This window comes from Amblyraja radiata, chromosome 3 (genome assembly GCF_010909765.2).
Source record: "Amblyraja radiata isolate CabotCenter1 chromosome 3, sAmbRad1.1.pri, whole genome shotgun sequence".
Classification (NCBI taxonomy): domain Eukaryota; kingdom Metazoa; phylum Chordata; class Chondrichthyes; order Rajiformes; family Rajidae; genus Amblyraja; species Amblyraja radiata.
Genome location: NC_045958.1, coordinates 119,628,595 through 119,650,083, shown reverse-complemented (window position 1 = coordinate 119,650,083; position 21,489 = coordinate 119,628,595). Strand labels below are relative to the sequence as shown.

Here is a 21,489-nt window from a genome sequence, read left to right as displayed (position 1 = left end):
CTGGCGTCTCCCATTCAGCCACTGTTGAATCCATCTTGCTACTACTGCATTTATCCCCAACAATTGAACCTTCTTAACCAACCTTCCATGAGGAACCTTGTTAAAGACCTTACTAAAATCCATATAGACAACATCCACTGCTTTACCCTCATCAATTTCCCTAGTAACCTCTTCAAAAAATTCAAGAAGATTAGTCAAACATGACCTTCCAGGCACAAATCCATGTTGACTGTTCCTAATCAGACCCTGTTTATCCAGATGCTTATATATATTATCTCTAAGTATCTTTTCCATTAATTTGCCCACCACTGAAGTCAAACTAACAGGTCTATAATTGCTAGGTTTACTCTTGGAACCCTTTTTAAACAATGGAACAACATGCGCAGTCCGCCAATCCTCGGGCACTATTCCCGTTTCTAATGACATTTGAAATATTTCTGTCATAGCCCCGGCTATTTCTACACTAACTTCCCTCAATGTCCTAGGGAATATCCTGTCAGGACCTGGAGACTTATCCACTTTTATATTTTTCAAAAGTGTCAGTACTTCTTTTTCTTCGAATCTCATAGTATCCATAGCTACTCTACTTGTTTCCCTTACCTCACATAATTCAATATCCTTCTCCTTGGTGAATACCGAAGAAAAGAAATTGTTCAATATCTCCCCCATCTCTTTTGGCTCTGCAGATAGCTGTCCACTCTGTCTCTCTAATGGACCAATTTTATCCCTCGTTATCCTTTTGCTTTTAATATAGCTATAGAAACCCTTTGGATTTACTTTCACCTTACTTGCCAAAGCAACATCATATCTTCTTTTAGCTTTTCTAATTTATTTCTTAAGATTCTTTTTACATTCGTTATACTCCTCAAGCACCTCATTCACTCCATGCTGCCTATAATTATTGTAGATCTCTCTCTTTTTCTGAACCAAGTGTCCAATTTCCCTTGAAAACCATGGCTCTTTCCAATTTTTACTATTTCCTTTCAACCGAACAGGAACATAAAGATTCTGTACTCTTAAAATTTCACCTTAAATGTCCTCCATTTCTCTTCTACACCCTTCCCATAAAACAAAATGTCCCAATTCACTCTTTTTAAATCCTTTCACATCTCATCAAAGTCAGCCTTTCTCCAATCAAAAATCTCAACCCTAGGTCCAGTTCTGACACTCTCCATAATTATATTGAAACTAATGGTATTGTGATCACTGGACCCGAAGTGCTCCCCAACGCATACCTCCGCCACCTGACCCGTCTCATTTCCTAACAGGAGGTCTAGCACTGCCCCTTCTCTAGTAGGTACCTCTATGTATTGCTGCAAAAAACTATCCTGCACACATTTTACAAACTCCAAACCATACAGAATGTGTTTCCCAGTCTATGTGTGGAAAATTGAAATCTCCCACAATCACTACCTTGTGCTTACTACTAATATCTGCAATCTCCTCACATATTTGCTCTTCCAATTCTCGCTCCCCATTTGGCAGTCTATAAGAGTGTTGCTACACCTTTCCCACTTCTCAGTTCCACCCAAATAGCCTCCCTAGACGAGCCCTCCAATCTATCCTGCCAAAGCACTGCTGTAATATCTTCCCTGACTAGCAATGCAACACCTCCACCTCTTGCCGCTCCAATTCTATCACACCTGAAGCAACGAAATCCTGGAATATTTAGTTTCCAATCACAGACCTCCTGCAACCATGTTTCACTGATCGCCACAACATCACACTTCCAGATGTAAATCCAGGCTCTAAGCTCATCCACCTTTCTTACAATGCTCCTAACATTAAAATATGCACATTTAAGAAACCCACCACCTCTTATTCTCTGTTTATTTTCTTTTTCTTCTTTCTCCCCTAGATTTTGGGTCCGAGTGCTTCCCTTCTCTGCCTCCTGCCTCACACTCTGTCTACGAGCTTTCTCTATTGGAGTCCCTCCCCCCCAACCATTCTAGTTTAAAGTCTCCCCAGTAGCCTTTGCAAATCTCCCCGCCAGGAATAGGCAACGTATCGGGTCAGGATCCTATTTCTGAAAAGAGTTTGACGCTGGGTCACAACCCAAAATGTCACCTATCCCTTTTCTCCAGAAACGCTGCCTGTCCCACCAAGTTACTCCAGCATTTTGTGTTCCTTCGGTGTAAACCAGCATCTGCAGTTCCTTCCTACAAGTATGAAGAAGTTAGAGCCACTGTGAGCACTGTCAGTGATAGTGAGGCTTGGAAGGTTATAGTGAGATCAATAAGCATAGATGCAGTGGATGTGGAAAGGATGTTTCCATAGGTGGGGGAGTCTAGGACGAGGTCATAGCCCAGAATTAAAGGACGCTCTTTTAGAGAAGAGGCGAGAAGGAACTTCTTTAGTCAGTAGGTAGTTAGTCTGTGGAACTCATTGCCACAGAGGGCTGTGCAGCCCAAGTCAATGGATATTTTTAAGGCAGAGATAGACAAATTCTTGATTAGAGCAGGTGTCAATAGTTATGGGGAGAAGGCAGGAAAATGGGATTAGGAGGCCGAGTTCAGCCAAGATTTAATGGTGGAGTGGACTCGATGGGCTGAATGGCCTAATTCTACTCCCGTAACTTGTGAACAATGACAAAGGTGTTGCTGGCAGGACAATCTAGTGGTTATGGCTCCAAAGCACCGGGCCGCTTCATAAACATCAGAATGAGCTTTGAAAAAGAGCTTATGTAACTTTGTTAAAAATAAAATTAAATCATGAAACTAATAATGGTAGACTTCATGTGTCTTTTAGTCTGTGACTAAGCAAGATTGAAACCTTTCTGGCAGTAGAAGGTGGATTATTTGCTGAACTTTCCAGCGAGATCATTATGTGGATCACGACAAAGCATTGACAATTTAAATTTTATTTTGATAAGCTTTTCAAAATTAATCCGCGTAACTTCAACTTGAGGAAGATTGCCCACAAACTGTTGAGCCACTATTATGGCCGTCTTTTAAAAGTCACATAATTAGTGTGCTAGAAAGCCAAGACGGGAATTAACTGTGGGCACTGCAAAGGCAGATTGGTTGCCTTTTATATTCCTCACCCTAATTTAATGGCAAGGAAGGGCCGCTGGTCACATTAGCGTTGAGGATGCAGGGATATGGCAGTTTCAATTCAAGATGTCCATTTTGCATCCATTAGAATTGAAGATTTTCCTTCACTGTAGCTCCCTGGCACTCAGTAAATACTACAGCCTGATCATTACTTATTCCTGTGTGTTTTTTTTAAACTAATCTAATTAATTAATGAATTATGGTTCAAAGGTTCATTTATTGTCACATACACCAATTGGTGTAGTGAAATTCAAGTTGCCATTGCAGCACACTAATAAGAATACAACACAACATTAAAGAAGAATTTAACATAAAACATCCCCCCACAATGGTTCCCAATGTGAGGGAAGGCACAAAGTCCAGTCCCCATCCCCTTGTCCACCCATAGTCGTGCCTATTGAGGCCTCCGCAGGGTGATGGTGCTCCGGCGTCGAGAGAACCCTCTCAGCGGCTTGGGATGCCTGGAACGGCCGCTTCCTTACTGGAGACCGCGGCTTCCGAAGCCAACTGCCGAGCTCAGCGAAAGATCCTAGGCTCCCGATGTTAAAGTCAGCGCCGCCGCCCGCGGCTGGCCGCTCCACAGACCCGCAGCTCTGCAATGTTCAATCGGCGGACTCAGCTCCAGCACGGCGACCCAGGCAAGGCATCGCCCACTCCGCGATAGCGCTCCAGTGTTGCGCCGCCAGTCCCGTCAGGAAACGCTGCTCCAGACCCCGATGGCAGGCCGCGAGGACGGGTCGAAGATGCTGCTCGGAGGAAAGCCTGCCTCTCCAACCAGGTAAGGACTGAGAAATACAGTTTCCCCCTTCCCCCCACACATAAAAAGAATAGACCTCCAAACTACACTTTTTAACGTACTAAAAATAAAAACAAGAAGTGAAAGGACGGGCAGCTGCAGGCAGGGCAGCCATACCCAACTGGACGGCGCCCCCGGGAATTATTTGTCAAAAGTACAAAATAAATATTCTAAGGTTCATGGTCCCATAGGTAGCATGGACAGGAATGTGTTTACAGGACTCTGAGCCAAATACATGCAAATGGGACTAGCCCAGTATAGCATCTTGACTGGCATGGACTGATAGGTCGCCAAAATGTTCAACATGTTGAAAAATCAGTGGCGACCAGAAAAACGCTATGCCTCTTTGGAGACCTCTCACAACCAAAGGAGACCTCTCACGACCATACAGGCGACCCCTGGAGACATGTCGCGGGTGACCTCCCACAACTGTAGGAGACCTCTCACGATGATACAGCCTGTATGGTCATTAGCGGGCTCCGATGGTCATGGGAGGTCTCCAGATTCTTTCCGGTCACTGCTGAGTTTTCAACGTTGAAAATTTCGATGACCTATCACGGGTGCCAGCAGTCGCCTGTAATGGTCGCGAAAGTGGGACAGGCCCTTAAGCGTATGAAGAAAGAAGGAGTGGAGAAGGAAGCTGATAGGTCTTGTTTCCACACTTTATCGTTGCACTAACCTAGATATATATAATGGTGAGGCCATAGGTAAATGTTCAATGAAAAGCTGAAGAGAAAGCAGAACATGATTGATTCTACGCCAGTGCTACAACTTTGCAGTTAATGCTCCAGATGTTGTCCCCTATTAGTCTTTTAGGTCACTGAAACATAGAAACATAGAAAATAGGTGCAGGAGTAGGCCATTCGGCCCTTCGGGCCTGCACCGCCATTCAATGTGATCATGGCTGATCATCCAACTCAGTATCCTGTACCTGCCTTCTCTCCATACCCCTATTGAATGGGCCACATCTAACTCCCTCTTAAATATAGCCAATGAACTGGCCTCAACTACATTCTGTGGCAGCGAATTCCAGAGATTCACCACTCTGTGTGCAAAAAAGGTCCACACTCAAAGAAAGCTGGCCCATTCAATTTTCTCTTACAGTTATAGAGTCATAGAGTGATACAGTGTGGAAACAGGCCCTTCGGCCCAACTTGCCCACAACAGCCAACAATGTCCCAGCTACACTAATCCCACCTGCCCGTGTTTGGTCCATATCCCTCTAAACCTGTTCTATCCAAGTACCTGTCCAGCTGTCTCTTATATATTGGGATAGTCCCTGCCTCAACTACCTCCTCCGGCAGCTTGCTCCATACACCCACCACCCTTTCCAAGAGTCCAGTGGGTAGAGCAAACAACTGGCTTTACAAGGTTTGCAGATCATCCTGCTCACTTTATGGGTGCTGCATATCAACTCTGTCCAGTGCCAGACCAAAAAGGGATCTTCAGTGGCATCTGTTGGCATATAACCATCAGCAATGGGACCTGCAGCTCAGTTGCTGGCAGTCTGGCTGAAATCATTGTCATAAGGTCATAAGTGATAGGAGCAGGCCTAGGCCATTCGGCCTATCCAGTCTATTCTGCCATTCAATCTGATCTAACTATCCCTCTCAACCCCATTCTCCCGCCTACTCCCCATAACCCCTGACACCCGCACTAATCACTTCATTGTGTGGCAGTCAGGTCTGCCAGTTGCAATGAAAGCTGCAATTGGAGTCACTACAAATGGCTGCAGGGTGACAAGAGACAGCGCCTGATTCTATAGCTGAAATCTTTGGTGCACAACCAACATACGCTTGGGCAATGTGCAAAGAAAAATTGAACCATCTGACTTGTCAGAACTTGCCATTGAACAGATGATATCCACGCTGGAACTCTGACTGGCTTCTGGATCACTCCATCAGAAGCTCAGCAGCGGTTCACAAAAGCAGATGTTGAAATTTGTGGATAAATGCTGCATGCTGCACAACCTTGCCAGTGTGAGGGCACAGCCCCTCAAACTGGTGGTACATGGACGAGGTCATACAGTCGAGAGTCACAGAGTCACGGAGACACAGAGTCACAGAGTCACGGAGTCACGGAGTCACGGAGACACAGAGTCATGGAGACACAGAGTCACAGTCACAGAGTCACAGTCACAGAGTCACAGTCACAGAGTGATACAGCATGGAAACAGGCCCTTTGGCCCAACTTGCCCACACTGACCAACATGTCCCATCTGCCTACATTTTGCCCATATCCCTCTCAACCCTGAATGATTAGATATAGAAGGATAGATACAGAAGGAGGAAAGGAAGAGATATTAAGATGAAAGGGGAAAGATTAAAAACATAAAACATAGAAAAGTGCAGCACAGGAAAGGACTCTTCGGCTCACGATGTTTGTGCCAAACATGATCTCATCTGCCTGTACATTATCCATATCCTCTGTTCCCTGCACTTCCATGTGCCTACCTAAAGCCTCTTACACTTATTAGGAACTTGAGGGGCAGATTTTTCACACTGTGAGTGGTTGGTATATGAAACAAGCAGCCCAATCAAACAGTTACACAGATACTGTACCCGAACAACATTTAAAAGCCATTTGACAGGTACATGGATTGGAATGGCTTGGAGGGATATGGGTCAGGAGCGGACAAATGGAAAATGGAGAATATGGAAGTGGAAAGTGGACAACTTGGATGGGGCATCTTAATTTGCATATACAAGTTGGGGACAAATTCTGATCTGTATCACTCTATAATTCTAACATAGAAAGTCACCGCGTTTGGCTTTTCAATGGGCATCTCTCCAAGAGTGTTGCCCTCGTCTACAACATTATCTCCCAACCTCGCTCCTTCCCTTGGTTTGGCAGGTGAAATGCTGCTGATGTTCAAAGGTGAAACTGGTCGGGGATATCTCGAGCGGCTCGAGATTGGAAAGATGTACAATGCATGCCCGCGGCTGCCCTCAGTGTGAGCATGGGTGCTATAGGGGTACCAATCCTGCCTACAAAAGTATTCAGTATTCAGTATTTATTTAATATCATTTTAACTGAGTACTTGCATACACATATGAAACGAAAAAAAAGTTTCTCGATCAGTTTCCATTCAGTGTAGTTAATAAAAACAGGATAAATACATAGAGCTTTAAAAAAATTAAAATGACCATATCTAAAAACAGAAAGTAGGCCTAAAATTTACAATAAAATAAAAACAGACATTCCGACCGACAGTAGCTTTGCTTTGACAGGTGCCTGGCAAAACTCACAAATCAAAGACGCTTGGCTCCATCCTGACCCCAAAAACCTACATATCAAAGAAGTTTGGCTCCTTCTCAACAGACAGGGATGTTGTGCATCTAAAAAGTGCAATTTTGTACACAATACAATTACCGGCTTACCTTGAAAGGTTTTCCAGTTTAGATTTTGCAAATTCCAGGCTTTTTCTTTCCACGTGCTCGTGTGGTGTGTGTGCAAGGAGCTCGTGTAATGTTATTATATATCGTGGAATCTGGAATTCGAAAGGCATAAGGTTGGTAATAGAGAAAACACATCATTCTTAAAACCACATACTTGAGATTTTGCTGTGGATGGGCATTGTGGATCGAGTACCTGAGAATTATTTGGGCAAAGCCGTCTATGACAAATTCTAGACAATTTTATCTTTATTGCATGCAATACAATTTGCAGCCAAAGTAACATAAATCCAAGAGGCAATAAAAATATTGATCTTTCGGAGTTGTTCATCTAATATCACATTGCTTCCTGAAAGTGGGTACTTAAAGCTGCTCCAACCAATTTGAATGGCTCTTGTCTATAATTTTCACATCTTTTGTTTTCTTCAAAGGTACCTAGCAATGCTCACACCTCACATATCAACCTTCTTCAGGGAGAAGTGAGAACATTTGGCAGAACAGTAAATAGTGGGGGTGAAATTAAAAATATGAAATCTTGTTTTTAGACAGCTCTATCAGATGAAGGGAACGGTTAGAATTTCAGCATGACTAACTACGCTTTCTGAAATTAACCGCAATGTGCAGCCATTTGGGATGCATGCTTAAAGAGAAGAACTGAGAAGTTGGAGATGTTCAGCTCTGACTTTAGCTTAGTGAAACTGGCTCCTAGTCTCATGGATCCCCTATGCTTTGAGTAGTTTAGTTTAGTTTCGAGATACAGCACGGAAACAGGCCCTTCGGCCTGCCGGGTCCATGCTGACCATCAGCCACCAACTCACATCAGCTCCAAGTTAGTCCCCTTTCTCACCCGCTCCTTATAACCTGGGAGATAACTTACAGAGGCTAATTAACCTACAAACCCACATGTCTTTGGGATGCAGGAGGAAACAGTGTGGTGCAAAGTTCCTGAACATGGATTGTGGTTGGACGTTTCCTCACCAAAGTTAGTTATGTCAAGTCATTCCAACTTTGAGCATACTTTTAAAGTTATAATAAGTGTCAATGACCATGCCAATCATTCTGGAACCCAACAGCAAATTATTATGTGTGTAAGAAAGAACTGCAGATGCTGGATAAAATCGAAGGTACACACAAAAAGCTGGAGTAACTCAGCGGGTTGAGGCAGCATCTATGGAGAGAAGGAATGGGCGATGTTTCGGGTCGAGACCCTTCTTCAGTCTGAACGCATTTGGAGTATTGTGAGCAATTTTGGGCCCCATATCGGAGGGAGGATGCACTGGTGCTGGAGAGGGCCCAGAGGAGGTTTACGAGAATGATCCCAGGAATGAGCGGGTTAACATATGACCCACTGGAGTTAAGAAGGATGTGGGGAGACATCATTGAAACTTACAAAATAGTGAAAGCCCTGGATAAAGTGGAGGTGGAGAGGATTTTTTCACGAGTGGGGGAGAGTCTAAGACCAAATGTCACAGCCTCAGAATTAAAGGAATGAGATTCCGTTAGGAATGAGATGAGGAGGAATTTCTTTAGTCAGAGTGTTGTGAATCTGTGGCACTCATTGCCACAGAAGGTTGTGGAAGCCAAGTCAGTGGATATTTTTAAGGCAGAGATGGATAGATTCTTGATTAGTACGAGTGTTAGGGGTTATGGGGAGAAGGCAGGAGAATGAGGTTGAGGGGGAAAGATAGATCAGCCATGATTGAATGGCGGAGTAGACTTGGGCCAAATGGCCTAATTCTTCTCCTATCACTTATGAACTAATAGATGTAGGTATACACCTGGCATCCTACATAACCACGCCTGATAAACTGCTACGTTACACTGAATGTTCATTATAGGAATCAACTTTTACCTGAAACATGGGATATGTCAGGAAGGTCTCCAACATTCTCCCCTCACATGCTGGGTTCGATTCATACTGTTTCAACAGCTTGTCAAAATCCCTGTTTTGCTTACAGTTTGCCAACACCTGTAGACTGTACTGGTGGTTCCTGACAAACTCTTGGTAAATATTCAGCATCGGTAACAATATGTCAAACAAGTCAGCTGGAAAAGGAAACAAAACCATTAAAATTAATCACCGCTGCTGTTTCACACTTTCAATGGTGACTGCAGGAATGAAGTAATTTGGTGCCCATGGAAACCGTGCGATCTGCACACTATCTCCTGCCTCCGTTTCAACAGCAAAACTCTTACACGCTTTATAGTCGAGCTGAAATGTCTCAAAGAGAGACAATTTAATAAACCCACTTTCAAACGACACATGGAACTTCAAACTATCAATGAAACTTCAGTTTTTTTTGTTGAAAAGAAAATGGATTGTCAGTGCCTAATTAATAACACAACCTATATACAGGAATCTAGATGTCATAAATACTGGCTGTGAACTGGTACTGAGTAAATAGTATAATATTAACTCTAATCATTTGAAAGGCTCACAATTCTTTGGCCAGTATGGTTCAGAAGTTGGACCCGTTTGTTCAACGTGCATCAAACTAATTTTTTCGTATTAGATCCCGCTCGTGAATATTTCCAGATTGATTAGTTTAGTTGAGAAATGCAGCACAGAAAGCTGCCCTTCAGTCCACCGAGTCCACGCTGACCATTGATCACCCATTCACACTAGTTCAATGTTATCCCACCTTCACAATCAATTCCTTACACATAGGGGCAATTCACTGTGGCCAACCAACTTACAAACCCGCACGTCTTTGGGATGTGTTGAGGAAACCGGAGCACCCAGAGGAAGCCCAAGCAGTCACAGGGAGAACGCACAAACTCCGTACAGGCAACACCCGGGGTCAGGATTGAACTCTGGTCCCTGACGCTATGAGGCAAACAGCTCCACCGGCTACACCACTGTGTGGTTAATGGCCAGGCAATTGTACCTGATTCATCTTGTGGTTGGCCTAATATCAGACTCTTATCGAACGATATAATCTGGCGCAGAGCAGATATTTCTACATTTAACAACAAAAATAGTCTGTGACTTGTGGTTGTAGCTCACTGACAAAAAGTGGCCAACTCTGTAGCAGAATTACCAAGAGATGTGAATTTAAGAGTCTCCACTGCCCGCACCCGTCATAGGTCGTTGCAGGTCGCCGAAAATATTCAACATGTTGAAAATCCAGCGGCGACCAGAAAGACGCTACTGAGGGCGACTGAGGAGACCATACAGGAGACACACTGGCGACATGTCGCATGGTCGTGAGTAGTTGCCCGAAGAGACTACCTTGTTCTGGTTGCCGCTGGTGCCGGCAGTCGACGAAAAAGTCGCGTAAGTGGGACAGGCCCATTAGCTTACTTCAGGCAACTGAATCCCTTTATCATGTATCTGTACACTGTAAATGGCTCGATTGTGATCATGTATTGTCTTTCCACTGACTGGTTTGTTTTAGTATAGTTTAGAGATACAGCACGGAAACAGGCCCTTCAGCCCACCGAGTCCTCACCGACCATTGATTCCCACACATTAACACTATACTACACTAGTGACTATATTTACTTTCATACCAAGCCAATTAACCTACAAACTTGTGTTGCTTTTTGGAGTGTGGGAGAAAACCAAAGTTCTCAGAAAGAAAACTTTCTTTCTTTCTTTGCTAAAGTTATCCCACTTTTTAAGAAAGACAGGAGAGAAAAAACAGGGAATTATAGACTAGTTAGCTTGACATCGGTGGTGGGGAAGATGCTGGAGTCAATTATAAAAGATGAGATAGCCGAACATTTGGATAGCAGTAACAGGATCGGTCCGAGTCTGCATGGATTTACGAAGGGGATATCATGCTTGACTAATCTTCTGGAATTTTTTGAAGATGTAACTAGGAAAATGGACAAGGAAGAGCCAGTTGATGTAGTGTACCTGGACTTTCAGAAAGCATTTGATAAGGTCCCACATAGGAGATTAGTGAACAAAATTAGGGCATATGGCATTGGGGGTAGAGTGCTGACATGGATAGAGAAGTGGTTGGCAGGCAGGAAACAAACAGTAGGGATTAACGGGTCCCTTTCAGAATGACAGGTAGTGACTAGTGGGGTACCGCAAGGCTCGGTGCTGGGACCGCAGCTATTTACAATATACATCAATGATTTGGATGAAGGGATTCAAAGTAACATTAGCAAATTTGCAGATGACACAAAGCTGGGTGGCAGTGTGAACTATGAGGAGGATGCTATGAGAATGCAGGGTGACTTGGACAGGTTGGGGGAGTGGGCAGATGCATGGCAGATGAAGTTTAATGCGGTTAAAGGTGAGGTTATCCACATTGGTAGCAAAAACAGGAAGGCAGATTACTTTCAAATGGCGTCAAGTTGGGAAAAGGGGAAGTACAACGGGATCTGGGGATACTTGTACATCAGTCTATGAAAGTAAGCATGCAGGTACAGCAGCCAGTGAAGAAAGCGAATGGCATGTTGGCCTTTATAACAAGAGGAATCGAATATAGGAGCAAAGAAGACATTCTGCAGTCGTACAGAGCCCTAGTGAGACCACACCTGGAGTATTGTGTGCAGTTTTGGTCCCCTAATTTGAGGAAGGACATTCTTACTATTGAGGGAGTGTAGCGTAGGTTTACAAGGTTAATCCCTGGGATGGCGGGACTGTCATATGCTGAGAGAATGGAGCAGCTGGGCTTGTACACTCTGGAGTTTAGAAGGATGAGAGGATATCTCATTGAAACATATAAGATTGTTAAGGCAGGAAACATTTTCCCGATGTTGGGGGAGTCCAGAACCAGGGGCCATGGTTTAAGAATAAGGAGTAAGCCATTTAGAATGGAGACGAGGAAACACTTTTTCTCACAGAGAGTGGTGAGTCTGTGGAATTCTCTGCCTCAGAGGGCAGTGGAGGCAGGTTCTCTGGATGCTTTCAAGAGAGAGCTAGATAGGGCTCTTAAAATTAGCGGTCAGGGGATATGGGGAGAAGGCAGGAACGGGGTACTGATTGGGGATGATCAGCCATGATCACATTGAATGGCGGTGCTGGCTTGAATGGGCAAATGGCCTACTCCTGCACCGATTGTCTATTGTCTATAGTCTAAAATCCATGCAGGTCCAGGGGAGAAAGAATAAGCTCCATATAGACAGCACCCATAACTAGGATCAAACCCTGGTCTCTGGAGCTGTAAGGCAGCAACTCTACCGCTGCGCCACCGTGCCGACCCTGGTTAGCACGCAACAAGAGCTTTTCACTGTATCTCGGTACACGTGACAATAAACCAAACTCAAAGTGTGTTTGGCGTCCCATTACAATTTGCAGCATTACTACAGAAATATGCGCTGATCTCTCTCCCAGGAAGCCTCACAAAGGCTTGAGGCTATTTGTGACACAGGAACCGGTCTGAATTAGATTAGATTAGATTAGATTCCTTTATTGTCATTCAGACCTTTCGATCTGAACAAAATTATGTTGCCTGCAGTCATACGCAGAACCAATAAAAACAAAACATACAATAAACACAAATTAAACATCCACCACAGTGAGTTCACCAAGCACATCCTCACTGTGATGGAGGCAAAGTCTTAGTCTCCGTCTCTTCCCTCCTTGTTCTCCCTCTGCGCTGAGGCGATCGATCCAGGCCGGAGATGCCGCCCTCCTGTCCAGCGGACCTCCGTGGTGATGTCGCCGCCGCCGAAAGCCGGAACGCCGTCTCCGCTCCGAGACGGCCCGCCACAGCATCAGCTCCGTTGAATTGATGTTCATTCGGTGGGAGAATAGAGGGACTGCAGGCGGACATATGTCCCCCTCCATCACCCTGCAGACACCGTCACATTGTGACAGCCTTCTCTGCTGCCGCCTCACTGAGAAGATTAAAATCTCTGACTTGTGGAACTTCCCAGCAGCAGTCTCTATAAGTAGCCACCGTTTGGGAACTGGGCAAGGAAAATACCTTTGGCTGAAAAACATCCTCACAATCTGAAGAAGGGTTTCGGCCCGAAACGTCGCCTATTTCCTTCGCTCCATAGATGCTGCTGCACCCGCTGAGTTCCTCCAGCAAGTTTGTGTACACTCACAATTTCTTAACTGTTCTCTGTGATCACATGATCAGATGTAATCACAATCAATGTCAAAGTATTGACAATAATACTTTATTAGCCAAGTATGTTTTGCAACATACGAGGAATTTCATTTGGCAAGTCAGTCATACAAATAAAAAGCAACTGAACACACAAAACACATTTTTACATAAACATCCACCACAGTGACTCCTCCACATTCCTCACTGTGATGGAAGGCAAAAAAAAAGTTCAATCTCTTCCTTTAGCTCTCCCGCATTGGGGGCCTCGAGCCCTCCGTTGACGGGACGATCTTGACTCCCGCAGCCGGCGGCGTTTTGGGCCCTCCGCATCGGGGCGATCCAGCTCCTGCATCGGGGGGATGTCAGCTCCCCCGCGCCGGACGATCGAGCCCCGCGTCGGGGCTGGTTGAGCCTCTGCATTCGTCGGAACTAGCGACTAGCTTCTCCCGACTGCGAGCTCTTGATGGTAAGTCCGCAGGCCGCGGTTGGAGCGATCCCAGACAAGGGATCGGCTCCGATATTAAGACCCGCGGCGAGGCCCAAGTTGAGTCCAGTCAGCTCCATCCGTAGGCGGCAAAGCGACCGGAGACGCGATCCAGAAACATTGAGTCTTCAGCAAGGTAAGAAACTGAAAAAAAGTTACCTCCGACTGCCCCCCCTCCCCCCACTCCCCCTCCCCCCACATAAAACAAACCGGAGAACATTTACAGAAACTTATAAAACGCACTAAAAATTAAAAAGAAGATGAAAAAACAAACAGACTGTTGGCGGGGCTGCCAAGCGTTCAGCGCCCCTGGTGTGCAAGCGCACCACAAAAGGGTGAACCCCAATTTCAATGTCATTTGGTACACAACGAAAAGCAAATCCTTGTTCATCAGTCTATGAAAGTAAGCATGCAGGTACAGCAGGCAGTGAAGAAAGCGAATGGCATGTCGGCCTTTATAACAAGAGGAGTCGAGAATAGGAGCAAAGAGGTCCTTCGGCAGTTGTACAGGGCCTTAGTGAGACCACACCTGGATTATTGTGTGCAGTTTTGGTCCCCTAATTTGAGGAAGGACATTCTCGCTATTGAGGGAGTGCAGCGTAGGTTTACAAGGTTAATTCCCAGAACAGTGGGACTGTCATATGCTGAGAGAATGGAGCGGCTGAACTTGTACACCCTGGAGGTTAGAAGGGGGTGGAAGATTGCAACTTTCACGTGGTCCGCCCCGTTTTGACTAATGCAATCAACACGACGTGCACAAACGGAAGATCAAATAGAACAAGTTGTCCAACAACCTTAAGCTGTGGGATATGGGGAGAAGGCAGGAACGGGGTACAGATTGGGGATGATCAGCCATGATCACATTGAATGGCGGTGCTGGCTCGCAGGTCCGAATGGCCTACTCCTGCACCTAGTGTCTATTGTCTAAAATGAACACATCCCACATCAACCCTGGTATCCCCACTGTCATTAGAACGTAGAATGGTACAGCACCAGAACCGGCCCGTCGCCCCACAGTGTCTGCGAAACATAATGACAAGATAAACTAATCTCATTTGCCAGCACATGATCCATATCCCACCATTCCCTGCATATCCATGTGCCTATCTAAAAGTCCTTTAAATGCAACTGTTGGTTCTGCCTCTATCACCACTCCTGGCAACACGTTCCAGGCACTCACCACGCTCTGTGTAAAACACTTGGCCCACACATCTCCTTTAAACTTTGCCCCTCTCATATAAAGCTAGGCCCTCTAGTATTTGATATTTCCATCCTGGGAGAAGGATTCTGACTGTCCACCCTCTTTAACTCTCTCCTTGTTTGATGTGCTTCTATCAGGTCCGCCCTCAACCTCTGGTGTTCAAGTCTGCACAACCTCCCTCTGCAGCTGAAACCCCCTGATCCATGCATCATTCTGGAAAACCTCTTCTGCACCCATTCTGAAACCTCCATCTCCTTCCTGTAATGGGATGACCATTAATATGCATTGAGTAATAATTGCATGCAAAACTCCAAATGCATCCGGACCAAAGTCCTATAAAGCTGCCTCATGACTCTTGTACTCAATGCCCTGACCAATGAAGATAAACCTACCATATGCCTTCTTTACCAAACTATCTACGTGTTGCAACTTTCAAGGAGTTATGGACTTGGACCCCAAGATCTCCTTGTACATCAATACTGTTAAGAGTTATGCCTTTAATTATATATGTCCCCTGCAGCACCTCACATATGCTTGGATTAAACTCCATCTGCAAAATTCATCTGCAAAATTCATCTGCAGAGATCTTCAACATAGATGGCCAGAAAAATGGCAATTCATTTTGCTCATGGAACAACCAGCTTTTACTCTGCCTGTTTCCCCTGAAACCATGCTCTTCAGAGTGTGGACAATCTAACTGTATTCTCAGTAAGATCTACAGAATGTCCTTCTGATGCCTCAAATACAACTCAAGTGTGAGTCTTAACTGTTTTTGCGCAGACACATTATGTCAAGTTACTTTTAGATTCCTAATCTCAGAATCACTCCAGGCTGTGACTACCGATCTTTGCCACCTGCCGCAGCTTGGTGCACATTATTGCTGGAGGAATCTCAGTGTATCTTTATACTGGAAAATTGTCAGTAGTTCGAACCAACAAAGCTAGACTCAAAAGAGTGTCATTTTCCACAGTGACCAGCTCTGGAACTTCCGACAATAATCAACGTTATATCAATGGACAGCAGTTGTTCACATGATAAAATACTTAAAACTAGTGAAGTCTTAAAACAATTATGATCGTTCCCAATCAGTATTATTTGATGATATATTTTCTCGCTTATTCATTATTCAAAAACTGAAAGGATATAAATATTTGCAATAAATAAAAAAGACACAAAATGCTGGAATAACTCAGCGGGTCAGACAGCATGCCTGGAGAACAGATGACATGGTTAGGAACGTCACCAATACATGTCCTCTCGCACTTTATGTCCTTTTTTGTAAACCAGCATCTGCAGTTCCTTGTTTCTACGTTTACAATAACTAGCCAACTCCATGTGCTTTATTTTAATACAATGGCTTTCATACACTTGGACTGGCAAATGGTTCTTCCAGATTTGTCCTATTTATTTACAATAGGAGCCCGTTGTGTTGTTGCTCTGAACAGTTAGTGGTGTACACATACATCTTCATATCCATTTCCTTCAAGGTAGTCTTCTGCACATGGCTCGTCTCCCTCCACTTTGGGACTCTAACCTAATCCATTACCTAGGTATGTTACAATACTTACCTTCAGCGGCTCTGCAATTCTGCCACTGGCCGTGTGCGCGATTTTGGCACCTTTGAAGGGGGGGGGGGGGGGTTAAAACGCATTTTTTTCTTACCTTGTCCTGGATTATATTTGGGTGGAGTGCAAGCTTTTGCTGAAGAATCGTTCCGACGGGCGTTCTGAGTATTTTTTTTTTTTTAAATCGCCCGACTAGTTCAGCGCTGGAGTCATTTTAAAATCAGCTTCTAAAGCCGTCAACGCCGACAATGGGGACGGATTTCATGTAGGTGACAGGTAAAAGAAAGCTGTTCATTTTTATGTATAAAATTATTTCTTAAGATGCCTTTAGTTCACATTTTAAGTTACAAAACGGTGATTTAGTCCCCATACGAACCGGCAGTGTTTTTCATGCCGATATGGGGGTCTAAATCACCGCAAACCGCAACGTTCCAAATGATCGCGTTCCAGAAAAACCCACTCGCTTTGATTTAAATGGCCATTAATTTACAGGTATTAAACATTAAATTCCTTCCATTTGGCCTATACATCCATGACAATGAGATAAAAAAATTATGTTATATTGTGAATTCTTGTGTGCATGTTATTTGGACACTAATGCTATTTAAAAATGTTAATCTATTCTTAAGAAATTGATAGATGTTTAGATCTAGTAATTGAATTTTGTAATTAGCTACAATTAGGTAACTAACTAATTATATGCTTTAATTTCAAGTCGTCCAAGTAAGATTGTTTCATATTTGTTTCAGAATGCTTCAATCTATAATAACTGAAAATTTCTTTCAGTTCTCTTAATTTTTAAGAAAGTTATGGCCATTTGACTGTCCTCGATCACAGCTTTTGTGTTAAGTCAATGGAAAAGCAATAGGGAACAAGATGCTAATTTCCGAGTATGAAAATGGCCATAACTTTTTTAATTCTGAAGATATGAAAGTGAATTAGGTGTCAAATTAAACTTATTTTTATGCTTTATCTTATGTGATAAATTACACTTGATTTTTAAAATCTCAAAATTTTGTAACATTGCTACATTACCTTTTTAAGATCTGACGTGCCGTATGTCAAGTCACTAGAGCCTTCAACTATTTTGGAAGTTGGTTTGACATGGGCTTCATTTTCATCACATGTCCAACTCCTGGTGACCACTCCTGTTTTGTTTGTATATATCGGACTTCCTTTGGCCACCTCAGATGTTTTCAACACTTCTTGCCCAGAGTAGGGGAATCGAGAAACAGACATGGGTTGAAGCTGAGGGGGGAAAGATTTAATAGCAACCTGAGGGGAATTTTTTCTAACTAAGGGCCGTGGGTGTATGGAACTAACTGCTGGAGGAGATAGTTCAGGCAGGTACAATCGCAATGTTTAAGGAACATTTGGACAGTAACATGCATTGGATAGGTTTAGAGGGATATAGGCCAAACGCAGGCAGGTGGGACTAGTGTAGAAGGGACATGTTGGTCGGTGTAGGCATGTTGGGCCGAAGGGCCCATTTACATTCTGTATGACTCTTTGACTATGACTCTGAAAGATGTGAACTTGTTAACTATATTGTTCCTTTGCAGCTCAGGAATAAGTATCCTGTCACCTTCAAAGATCATGTTATGTTGAGTTCCAGTTCCTGTGACATGGACATATGGTCTGAGAGCAGTTTCAGCCATACGCTGTATCTCATTCTATCCTCTCTGAATCATACACCAGACACTCCATCATCTTCTGTTAACTTCCTCAATCGCTGCATCAACGGATAAAAGGCTGGAATATTTCTTGACGTCTGTAATCTCAAACTTGGTGTCCTCGGCATTTTATATCCTTGAGTAAAGTTTGGCAAAGCCTTTCGGATACATGCTATAATTTTACATTGAATACCTGCATCTTGACAAGCATGCACTGTAAAAAAACTTCTGTTGCTCTGTGGAAGAACTTAAGAGCAATGATCTTAGAGTCATAGAGTCATGGAGTGATACAGTGTGGAAACAGACCCTTCAGCCCAACTTGCCCACACCGGCCAACATGTCCCAGCTACACTAGTCCCACCTGCCTGCATTTGGTCCATATTCCTCCAAACCTGTTCTATCCATGTACCTGTCTAACTGTTTCTTAAACATTAGGACCGTCTCAGCCAGTGATCTTGTGATCACTCTTCCTATACAATCCCCTCACGTCCCATTTGTATCCAATTTAGTTTAGAGATGGAAACAGCATGGAAACAGGCCCTTCGGCCCACCATGTCTACACCGACCAGCAATCCCCACACTTTAACATTATCCGACACATACAAGGAACAGTTTGCAATTGTACCAAGCCAAGTAACCTGCAAACCTGTACGTCTTTGGATGGTGGGAGGAAACCAAAGATCTCGGAGAAAATTCACGCCGGTCACGGGGAGAATGTACAGACAGCACCAGTAGTCAGGAACAAACCCGGGTTTCTGGCTTTGTAAGGCAGCAAATCTAACGTTGTGCCGCCCTCATTTGACCTTACTGAAGATCTCTCGGGACACGATTTACGCACATTCGGAAAAGCATGAACCTATTCGGGATACACAAAAATGCTGGAGAAACTAATTTTCTCAGTTTCTCCAGCATTTTTGTGTACCTTCGATTTTCCAGCATCTGCAGTTCCTTCTTAAACCTATTCGGGATAGTCAGCATGGCTTTGACCGAAGGTGGTCCAGTCTGACAAATTTAATTGAGTTATTTTGACGAAGTGATTGATGAGGTTAAGGCAGTGTTGTCCTACATGGGCTTTAGTAAATCATCCAGTACATAAAATCCACAGTAAATTGATAAATTATATCCAAAAGCTGGCTTGGTCATAAAAGAGCATTTTTCAGATCAAAGGTCCGTAACCAGTGGTGTTCTGCAGTGCTGGGATCTCTGCTGTTTGTAATACATACATTAAAGGGCCTGTCCCACTAGCATGCGACTGCATGCGGCAAGCGCGACCTAACGTGGTCGCTTGAGCCATACGGCCTCGCGGGGCCGGTCCCACTTCGATCGCCGGAGCCGTATGGAGTTGTGCGGAGCTGGTCCTGACATCGCGTGGGGCTCCGAAAAACTGACTCTGTTCAAAAATTCCGCGCGGCAACGTCCTGTCGGCCCACAGCCGCATTAAGGCCGTATGCACCATCTTGACGGCGTACGCAGCGTCTCGACGCCGTATGCACCGTCTCGACGCCATACGCAACCTCTTGACGGCGTACGCCTAACGCGAACTTCCCGCGGACTTCGCTCGAACTTCACGTCAACTCGTACGGGATCACTCGACCTCCGCGCGGCCCACGCTTCCGGTTTTGTCACGCTCTCCGCATGCAGTCGCATGCTCATGGGACAGGCCCTGTACGGGGATCACTCGACCTCCGCGCGACCCCTGCTTCCGGTTTGGTCGCGCTTGCCGCATGCAGTCGCATGCTCGTGGGACAGGCCCTGAAGGATATGGATGAAAACATCAGTGTTTTGATTATTAAGCTTGCACATGATATGGGAATTGGTGGAATTGCGGATAAACATGAAGATTGTTAAAGGATCAGCGGGATACGCATCAGATGGAAATTGAGGCAGTGAAATGGCAGATGGAGTTTAATCCGTACGGGTGGGAGGCGATGTCTTTTGGGAGGCCAAATGTACAAGGAGGAGGAAACAGCACTGAAACAGGCCCTTTGGCCCACCGATCCCCGCACACTAACACCATTCTACACACACTGGGGACAATTTACATTTACACCAATCCAATTGGCCTACAAACCTGTATGTCTTTAGAGTATGGGAGGAAACCGGAGCTATCCGGAGAAAATCCACACGGAAAGAATGTACAAACTCCGTACAGACAGTACCCGTAGTCAGGATCTCTGGCGCTGTAACACTACCGCTTTACATTTCGGCACGGACTTGTAGGGCCGAGATGGCCTGTTTCCGTGCTGTAATTGTTATATGGTTATATGGTTACCACTGCGCCACCGTATTGCCAAATGTCAGGATCTTAAAGAGCATTGATAAACAGATATAGGTTCATATATCCCTGAAAGTATCAACACGAGATTCAAGAAAATAACTATAATCTTTAAAAGGGACTTTAAAAGGGACTTTACTGAAAGGTCCCGCATTTTTATGGTCCGTGAGGAATTTTTCACATGTACTTCTTTGAGAGATACAGGTCGAAGTCCTCGCCGACTAGCGATCGATGCCTTTCCGAAGCAGGGTTCCGGACACTACCAATCAATGTTCTCCAGAGACCCGTGTAAGGAGTGAACTGCACATGCTGGTTTAAACCGAAGACAGACACAAAAAGCTGGAGTAATTCAGCGAGTCAAGCAGCATCTCTGGAAAAAAATAGCTGATGTTTCGGGACGAGACACATCTTCAGACTCAATTCTGATTAGGCTGTCTGAAGAAGGGTTCCGATTCGAATCGCCACCTATTCTTTTTCTCCAGAGATGCTGCCTGACCCGCTGACTTACTCCAGCTTTTTATGTTTTTCTTCCCAGATCTGACTTACCTGCTGAGTTACACCAACATTTTGTGTCCTTTTCTGCTTATTAACCAGCATCTGCAGTTCCTTTAGACATTACCTAACTTCAGATTTTAGAGATATAGCGCGGAAACAGGCCCTTCAGCCCACCGAGTCCGCGCCGACCACCTATTCTTATCCGGCTTCAGAACGGTTCTTCCTTCCATTCGTTTGGGCACTGACCCGACCTACCAACCTACCTCAATGCGGACATTGGACTTTTTCCCCCTGGAACTGTCCTGAAAACATATATTCTGAACTCTGGTATTTTCCTCTTCGCTCTACCTGGTGTTCTTGTGCATGTGTCGGAGGGAACAGCAGATGCCGGTTTAAAGAGAATGCTGGAGTAACTCGACGGTTCAAAATGCTGGAGTAACTCAACGGGATATGCAGCATCTCTAAAGAGAAGGAACGGGTGACGTTTCGGGTCGAGGCCCTTCTTCAGACTGTACGTGGCTTGGTTATATTCATG

At 44.6% G+C, this 21,489-nt stretch overlaps 1 protein-coding gene across 1 annotated transcript in view; it reads right to left on the bottom strand.

Annotated features, from left to right (window-relative positions):
- The window catches only part of rasgrf2 (Ras protein specific guanine nucleotide releasing factor 2), a 225,554-nt gene that overhangs the window by 108,419 nt on the left and 95,646 nt on the right, over nucleotides 1-21,489 (bottom strand). Inside the window, exons 7-8 of the mRNA XM_033018742.1 lie at nucleotides 9,097-9,290; nucleotides 7,230-7,339 (exon numbers count right to left, since the gene is read on the bottom strand). Of these exons, the coding sequence (XP_032874633.1) occupies nucleotides 7,230-7,339; nucleotides 9,097-9,290 (304 nt within the window). The remainder of the gene's footprint in view (nucleotides 1-7,229; nucleotides 7,340-9,096; nucleotides 9,291-21,489) is intronic.